Source organism: Pogona vitticeps, chromosome 1, assembly GCF_051106095.1.
Source record: "Pogona vitticeps strain Pit_001003342236 chromosome 1, PviZW2.1, whole genome shotgun sequence".
Taxonomy (NCBI): domain Eukaryota; kingdom Metazoa; phylum Chordata; class Lepidosauria; order Squamata; family Agamidae; genus Pogona; species Pogona vitticeps.
In genome coordinates, this window is record NC_135783.1 from 44,478,100 (window position 1) to 44,487,746 (window position 9,647).

A 9,647-nucleotide genomic window follows, 5' to 3' on the forward strand; every position below is an offset into this window, starting at 1 on the left:
TTTTTTGGGCTCTTTGGCCATGTTCTAAAGGTTGTTTTTCCTAACATTTCACCAGTCTCTGTGGCCGGCATTTTCAGAGGACAGCACTCAGTGCTCTCTCTGCCCTCTGAAGATGCCGGCCACAGAGACTGGCGAAACGTCAGGAAGAACAACCTTCAGAACACGGCCAAAGAGCCCGAAAAACCCACAACAACTATTTGCAGTGTTTTCCTTCTACTAATGAGCTGAGGGATATTAACTTATATTCCTAAAAGCAGGTGTCAGATTCTAGACCTTGGCTTAACTTTCTTCTAAGTGTGTGTACTGGCAGCAGGAATGAACACATCATTTCCCAGATACTCATCTGTCAGGTCAGGGCAGAAGGGATGAGAATAGAGCTGTAAATAGATTCAGCTCCTAGAACAGATTCTAAGGAGACCTGAGTAAAGATAGAATCTTATGGACACAGGCAACCTTGAGCAAAGAGGAAGCCTCGTAAATACCACTGTACATCATCAATACAACAAATGTTGCCCATTATGATAATATATCTGCCTACTGAGATTATCATTGACAGCCCTCCTCAATGTTTCAGCTTGCTCCAGTAATATAAATACCAGAGATGGCCTTTTATTGTAGTTGCACTGCTACGCCTAGAGTTTTGAACTCCTTTTCAAGAGAAACCTGTCTGCAAGCCACAAGCTGATTTCTAAAAACTTCTTTTCAGAGTGGTGAACTGTCAGTCCCAGATTCAAATGCTGGAAGCCCCTTCTCTACCTCAGAGAAGTCTGCAGGAAATTTCCATCTCAGGCCCTTTTTCTGATGTGGGAAGTAAGAAAATTTGGGGGGAGGCCTTCTCTGTCTCCTGATTGGTAGAGCTTTCATGGCCCAGAACCTAAACTCTGCACTAACACATTAAAAATGGCATTACTTATTCAAGATAGCAAGATCCTTGCAATAGAAACTTCTTCAAATAAGGGGGCTAGATATCTATTGCCCAGAAAATCCAAGATTAAATCTTCCTTACCTTAAAACTATGTTTGTATTTGTTAATGCTGACAACTGTATTAATGCCTGACAACAGCTTTTTCTTCTTTCTTTCAGGATTGGGGAACAAATGATTTTTTTCACAAAGCAAGCCATCCTTTCAAAATTAAAACTAACTATGCAGAGTAAATACAGCAGATCTTTGAACAGCAGCTGAATTTACATGAAATGAACAATTGTTCTCTTGAAGAGGAATGGCATTCAACCTGGGTTTTCATTATCTTTGTATTTTTGCTTTAACCAACAAAACGAAAATATGACAAGAAGCGTTAATATGCATAGTGCAAATTTTGTGGCTGTTTTACTTGGCTTGTAAATGTTATGATTCAGTGCTAATATAGTTTCCCAAGTACAGTGGTGCCTCTACTTATGAACTTAATCCGCCCAGAAGTTCTTAAGTCAAAACATTCATAAATTGAATCAGTATTTCCCATAGGAATGCATTGAAAACCAATTAATCTTTTCCGGCTGTTTTTTGTTTGTATGTAGAGGTGCCGTTTGTAAGTCGACGGTTAATCCGTCCTCTACTACTAGGGGGAGATTTTTTTAACCAAAGATAACTTAGGTTAAAAAAAGAGCAGGAAAGGAGGTAGGGAACAATGGGGAACAATTTTACACCAACACATTTTAAACCAAATACCTTTTAAACAAAACGAAGCACCTTTTAAACAAAACACATTTTAAACCAAACCAAGCACCTGGGGAGCATAGAGAGAGAGAAAGAAGACAATTGGGGGGGGGAGACTTGAGTCTAAACTCCATTTTAGAGCAAACCTGCCAGCACAGACCCTTGCAGAAAGGGTCTGCAAGACCCATCAGAGCATAGAAACATAACCCTGCCACCTAGCCCAAACCCAAGCTGCAAGGGAAGCATGCAGTAATGATTGCAAATGCACAGAAACCAAACGGAGCAGATCAGAAATGCACAGAGAACAAAGGGACAAGGTCGGAAATGCACAGAAATCAAAGGAAAAAGCAAGGGAAGTATGCAGGAACCATTGCAAAAACAAACGGAGCAGATCAGAAATGCAAAGAGAACAAAGCAAACAGCATGCAAGACACATAAAAAATAGGGGGAGGACCCAAAAAGCAACCAAACCCCCAAGACCCATTGGAAATGGGGGAAAAACACTCCAAAAAGCAACCAACCCTACCATCGGAAATTGGGGGAACAAAAAAACAAACAAACCCCCAAGACCCATCACAGCACAGAAACATAAGCCCCCCCAGCCGAAAACCACGCTGCAAAAATACCCAGAATGATTTTTTTAAAAGTATAAAACAGCACCTTACCTTAGCAGGCAGCCTCCTCGGGTCCCACACTCTAACTGCTAGGGTGAAAGAGCTACAAAGAAGCAGCCTCGTCACCACCTACAGTTAGCTATTTGAATTTCCAGCCCTTTTCCCCTGCCTTTTTTGTGTTCGTAAGTGGAAGCTCCATTCACAAGTAGAAGCAAAATTTTGCGACCAGAGCTGTTCATAAGTCGAAATGTTTGTATGTAGGGGTGTTCGTAAATAGAGGCACCACTGTATTAACACAAGCAGGAGAAAGGATAGTTTGGATGAGGATATTCCTGTTTACTCGAAAGAGTCAAGAAAAGTAGCTGGAGGCTCATGAGCATTCTCTACCTGCAGCTAAGAGCCATGCAGTATGTAGTACAGTAGCCATGCCAGCATTTGCTGGAAAAGGTAAACCACTTGAAGCTTTCTCTCAACTGAAGTCTAAAGGTCATGACCGTTTGTAATTTGACTCCATTTCCTCTGATCCCAGAGCTGCCCAGTCTATATTCAGGGCTAGTTCTTGGTCCCTTTAAATTAAAGTTACAGACTGTTCCAGCCCCTTCCATTAGTCCAGCATATTCTGGTGACATTAATGGTGAAGCTACATGGCCAGTAATCCTATCATCTCCTCCTGAGGATAAACCATAGTACTGGGTTCATGAGGGAATAATTAACATACGGTAGTTGCTGTGAGATAGGGGCAAAACTATTCAATAAATGTATTCTCGAAGGCTTTCATGGCCAGGATCCAATGGTTGTTGTAGGTTTTTCAGGTTATTTGGCTGTGTTCTTAAGGTTTTTCTTCCTAATGTTTCACCAGTCTCTGGCATCTCTTGTCCTCTGTAGATGCCAGCCACAGAGACTGGCAAAACGTTAGGAAGAAAAACCTTAAGAGCACGGCCAAACAACCCGAAAAACCTACAACAACCATGTTCACATATTCTTTTTCTGCTATTGTGAGAGTTAGGCCAGTAATTTGTCTCCTGATCTAAATGGTTACCAGTTCAGATTTGAGAAAAGGACAACATTTATAAATTATTTTCCACCAAATTCATTTTAAGTTTCTGTTAATTATATTAAGTGGATATTAATAGAATATGCCACACAGCTGCAGTCCTGGGGCTTGTATTTGCTATAGTTGTCCATATTGTCACATTCCCTTCTTGTACTAGAAGATACAAAGAGTTTTTTTGAGTTGTAAAATACTGGTTTGTCCATGGAGTCTGACGTTCTAACATATCTGAAGTTATTCTTGATCAATAATCACTGAATCCACCTGCTGTCATTTTAGGTATTCCTGCAAGATTCCTGAGAGTCCTAGTCTATGTTTCTTTACTCAGAAGTAAGTCCTACTTGTGCAGATAAAAGGGCATTCTCTGTGTTAAGTATGTAAAAACTTTAGTAATACAGCATGGGCCTGTGCATGTTAAGGCAGCAATATGCCCCTCTCTGTTTAATAAGGTTTATTCCAGGTAAATGTGCATAGGATTCTCATTCTAATGTGGTATACAGAAACACATTACATTATTGTCACACTCAGTGGAATAATGACTCCATGCTTAATAAGCAGAAGGTACTGTTCTAAACATAGGTTTATGTTTGTATTTCAACCTGCTTAATCGCCAATGGAAAAGTTTTCCATTATAAATAATCTTTCATGCATCCTGAATACTAACCACGGCAATGATATAAAACCAAAAGCTGTATAAACTTGTCAATATAGTAAATACTATTTCCAGCCAGAGCAATTTACTCTTACTCCAATTGCTTTGTTTGTAGAGAAGCCCAGGGTGAGAAGACATAAAAGTGCTGAGATGAACAACAATTACCTAAGGAACTACAATCACTTCTCTCACTTCAAGATTTATATTAATTCAGTTCTTCAAAAAAATCTCTGGTTTATGAATTTTGGATACTGTGCTTTTGTATCCACAATTCAAAAGACCAGGAAATGGCCTGATATTGATGCACAATGTCGTGCCAATGTTGTAAAAAGATGCCAGGCTTTACATAGCAAAGAGCAGCCTGAATGTTGATGACACCTATGTTAGCAGTCAAGATGGTCTATGATACCCCTTTGTGCTCACCACCATTTCTTCTAGGCAATTTGTTATCTAGAGAACTTTTTGAAAAACAATCCAGACAGTTGCTTTGTATTAGGGTGAGAAGTGGTTAACCTATGTAAAAAAGGAGTCAGGTTATGGGAACAGCAATAACTTGTGGAGAAATAATGAAGTCAAGTCAAATGAGTGCAGTAAATTAACCCATACAAACATAAGTACATAACCATAGACTAACAAATCCAGTTTATTAAGATAGTTTTAAAGGACTCAAGCTAGTATGTCTGATGTGTCTTCTGGTTATTTCTTGCAATGGCTAAATAAAATGAGCTGCTCAGAAAGCAGTTGGTATGTTTAGACACCATTAAACACCTTTAAAAGCAAATTTGTGTAATTAATCTTTAAATATACACAAAGGCTTTATTTCTCAACATTTATAGACATAAATACATATACAAATATATACATACTACCTTACAGAAATTCAAATGCATTATCCATATGTAAACATGGATGTATTTTAAACTTCTAGTACACAATAAATAATCCAAGTTTCTGGGGGGGGGTGTTGTTTGTTTGTCTCCCCCTCCCCCCCGGTTACACACTACGGTATTGCTGTCTCTGGTTCAAATAGAATAGCTCAGAAGTGCATCCCTATGAAGTTTATCAATTAAATTTCTTATATATGGTCAATGTTTCTGTGCAATTAGATACATCTGCCAATTATATTAAGGTTTGTTTAAACCATGCATACACAGTCTTACAAAAACTATACAATCATAAGATTAAAACTACTTAGCTCAGTTCAAGCAGCTTTTCCTTCTGGCCAAGGGGCAGGCAGGGTTAAATTGACACATAGTTGGCTTTAAGGATGTAACAAATACTTGTGACATTTTCATCTTTGATGAAAAATGGCATTGAATAAATGTCTAACTGCTGCAGTGTTTTTCACTTCAATCAAGTGAAATCCAAGTTTTTTTACACAAGAATTTATTTTTGCACAAAAAGCACTTCCATAAGGTTTTTTTTTTGAAGAAAAATAGTAAAAATTGCAAAACCCCAATAAACTCATTGATTCATCTGTAAAAACTAAACAAGTGAAGATTTTATCTCTGTGGACTCTTCCTCTCTCTGATATCTGACATGATCTGAAAATTTTCACTTTTAGATGCTTTTTGAAAACTCAGTCTGTTTTACCAGACTTTCATATATCATTCCACCTTCTCTTTCATAATCATTCTAAATAATTTTGTACTGTTTATGTTTTATGCATTATTATTGTTGTGTATCATTTATGTGATACTGGAAGATTGCAAAGTAGTATGCAACAACTATAATAGTTATGAATTTATAAGAATTCCTAAACACAGCATTCACAGCAGAATCAAAGAAAATGAGAGAGGATTTCAAAATACTGAAATACTGGACAACACCAGCAATCATTATGTTAGACTGCACAGGGAAGCCATTGAAATCCACAAACACCAGCAGAGCTTCAACCAAAAAGAAGAAAATTTAAAACTCAACAAAGCCTGCCTCCCAGCACTGAACAATACAGCGTGCAAAAGGTCAATGAACTCTACCCAGCCATAAGGACCAGTGATCACTGCACACAAAAAAACCAGCTAATGACACCCATTAATCACAGTGATATATCATCTCTCCCCCCTTATCACAACAATACACCCACAACAAAAACACGCTGATCTCCACAATCACCCAATTTTCTGAAAAGGACAAAAGCTGATCCCACATCTATAAATGCTCAAATATCCAACAAACTGCAACAGAGTACAGACAGAGTTCTGACTCCTATCCTCTGAAGATGCCAGCAACAGAAACTGGTAAAATGTTAGGAAGAAAAACCTTAAGAACATGGCAAAACAGCCCAGAAAAACCACAACAACCATCTGATCCTGGCCATGAAAGCCTTTGAGAATACAATTCATGAATGAATCAGATTGAATTGCTCATACTTGAAATTATGTATTTCAATACGGAAAAGTCTTTCTCTACTGGGCGCAACTATAATGTGCATTTAGAGGTGTGGTCCTAGTTTTGGTTATTGACATAAATCCTGATATCCTTCAAGAAATAATCATTTAATTGTAGTCAATGTGGTGTTTCATATGCTTCCTTTGTGAAGTCATATTTATTATAAAGCTACAACAAAGTTGTTCTATAGTTAAAACTAGAGCAAAACTGTTTTATGTGCATCTTAAACCCTTTGATTACAAACAAAATATATAAGTATATATAATGCATATATATTATGTACATAAGATATATACAAGAACATATATGACAGTATATAAGCAGTTGTGTTTTGTTTTAGAAGAGTGTACTAGTTGCTATTTCACAATAGATTAGGCTGGTTTTATGCAAATTAGCATTCACTGACTATGTTGGACTGTAACTTCCACATCACGGGCATTCTGATTGTGGATTATGGGAACTCTGTAATACAACACATTTGGAGCATGACAGTTTAGGAATGGCTGGATTAATTTAAGTTTCAGAATGCCCTGGCATGTCAACAATTTGTAGATAAAATGTTTTCATTAATTAGCTGGAACTTGACTTTGTCTTTTGGGCTGTAACCTCATATCTACTTGTCTTGGTGTAAGCCCTGCTAAAATCAATGAAACATTTTCTGACTAGATGTGTATAGGATTGCATGGTTAATTTAACTCTTGAGCCATTCAGCTTAAATGCTCTCTGTTTTTCCTATCTTGCATGGACAATTGATTCATTTAAAATAAATAATTCTGCTTTTTTTCTGTCATGCATGGGCAATTGATTCATTTAGAATAAATATGTCTCCTTGTCCTCTTTCTGCTGAAACCTGACTATTAAGCCATCTCCGGACATCTCTTAAACAGGAGTCTTGAATGTGTGTGTGTGTTTTAAGGAAAGTGTGTTATATTTTATTTTCCATTAATTGATTTGTGGCATCTGCTATTTTGACATGCTTTTAACACTACGGTTTATTCCTGCCATTAGAGATAACAGTCCTATCAAAAGTCTTTAGAAATCATTGTGTTTTGCCTTGCCAAATGTATTTGTTTTCACACTGACAAGCAGCCTCTGGTTTTAGGTATGAAAAGTTTCAGTTATGCTACATTCGTTCCACAAGAGTCTTTGACATTGAATTTAGAAAATTATGCTTATTATTTAGACTAAGCAGATAAAGGCCAGTCTGATATATTTCTAGCTAAATCAGCAGCAAGAAACATTTGCCCTCCAGATGCTGGAAAACAAATCCCATCAGCCCTAGCTACAATAACCAATGTTGAGAGATAACAAAAATTGCAGTCTAGCAACATCTGGAGAAACCCACATTCCCCATCAGACTCAAAGCTCTGTTGTTGTCTATTCTCTTGATCTCATGGCCCTCCTATTTTTCTTTAATTTCTATTTAATTATCTATTTATTATTTGATAGTAAAAAAAAATGCTGCCATATCAACAGTGACAAGCCCAATGCCAGTAGCAGGCCCGGCAGCAGTGATTTTTGGTGATTAAACTCTCTCTCTCTCTCTCTCTCTCTCTCTCTCTCTCTCTCTCTCTCTCTCTCTCTCTCTCTCTCTCTCTCTTTCTGATTTGAGGCTCTCAAAGGTTTCCTCAGGTCAAAATGAAACAGTAGCTAGTCTCATAATCTGAAGGGGGAGAAATCTTTCAATTAAATTAAATTCAACATTACAATTGTGGGCTGATGATATTATCCCAGTTATGTGGCATAAAGTCATGATAACAGGATTTCAGCCATTAACCTCTAATGTTCAGATTATCTCAGGACTAGATTGTGGAGAGCAGTTTATAGTAGGCAGAGAACCAGGAGCCGCAGAATGCAACCCAGAAGTCAGGAACAAAATATAAACTAGCAGGCAGGCTCAGTGAGAAGTCAGGACCACGGAGCAAGTGAGGAACCAAGGCTAAAGGAAAATCAAAAGTTATAGCTCCATATCAGAGCTCAGGAAGTATGCAGGAAAGGCTTAACTGGAACAAATCGGAAAGCTTTTTCATATTTCTTTGGGAGTATCCAATCAACAGCTTGAGTGGACACGGCCATTCCAAGGTCTATGGATGCCTTAATTTCAGGTGAAATTACACTGCCCTACCTTGTTACTATAATTTTGGGGAGAGACCAGATGCCATCATTTTTCAATTTACAACTCTCCCATGCAGTCCTACCCTTAACCCTTCTGTCTTCTTTCCTCTCACAGATGATTTATTAAGAAAAGGCTGGAATAGCTCTCAGTGTCTTTTAAGTGATGCACAGGACCAGATGGCATGACCTGTAGTATATAAAACCTTATGCCAAACAAAAATTGCTAGCCATCAATGTGCTAGTGGACTCCTGTTTAAAAGAATACTGCTTTAAATCCAATTAGAAAAATTGTCTGCGACTTAAGACATCAGTGGTATTTGTAGGATAAGGGCTAGGAAGGTTACATCTAGACAGGATCAAGTTCAGGACTGGAAGAAAACAAAGTAGGGTTGTGATGGGAAAAAAAAACAGGAATGGATCCAGAAACACTGAAACAGATTCTTAAGGAACAGGCAAGCAACGTAAGACTAGGTCAGGATTTTAGAGCAATACTACGTCAGGAATAGGTTTGCCAAAGCGGGGGTGGGAGGAGATGATAGGGGAGCCAAGCATGTATGTAAAGGAAGATTGGGCTTTAAGATTATCTCATTGTACTGAGATAAACACAACCAGGCTCCTCATAATGTCATTCTGTTTCCTTTCTGTAGAGGCCACTAATGCAACCAATTCAGTCATTCCAAAGAAATTGAGTTAGAGTCAAGAATGCCTGAAGAGTTTCTTCCTCTAACCTTTCAGCTTGGTCACTGCCATAAGAATGAATTCTTAAAAGTCTCCCATTGAATAGTGATGATCATTAACATATGACATGAGAGAGATTCATGTAACCACTACCCAAACATGTGCATGGGATGTTTGTCTATGTGGAGGCAGAGGGAGAGAGATCCAAGAAGATGGGGAGGGCACAGGATTCCTTCTACAACAGATCATGGCCAAGCCCCCCAGACTCCACTTGCAGAATGGAAAATCTTCTGTAGTGTGTGCAGCTGCAGAAAATGTGTCAATTAATTTGTTCAGGGCATTCTGTTATTTTGTTTTTCTTTAAATAAATTTACTTGGAAATTTCAGTTGTAACAACAACAAAGAAAAAAAATAACGGAAAAGACTCTTGTGTAACAACAACAAACACAACACAGGGTTCCAATGAAACTAAAGTTGCATGCAACCTGCAGA

At 38.0% G+C, this 9,647-nt stretch overlaps 2 protein-coding genes across 2 annotated transcripts in view; both read left to right on the forward strand.

Moving 5' to 3' along the window:
* Positions 1-7,152, forward strand: part of KIF6 (kinesin family member 6) — a 235,694-nt gene extending 228,542 nt beyond the window's left edge. The window contains exon 22 of the mRNA XM_072991469.2: positions 1,084-7,152. Coding sequence (XP_072847570.2) covers positions 1,084-1,100 — 17 coding nt within the window. The 3' untranslated portion in view covers positions 1,101-7,152. The remainder of the gene's footprint in view (positions 1-1,083) is intronic.
* Positions 1-9,647, forward strand: part of LOC144586395 (uncharacterized) — a 593,808-nt gene that overhangs the window by 311,717 nt on the left and 272,444 nt on the right. The gene's annotated exons all lie outside the window — the stretch shown is intronic.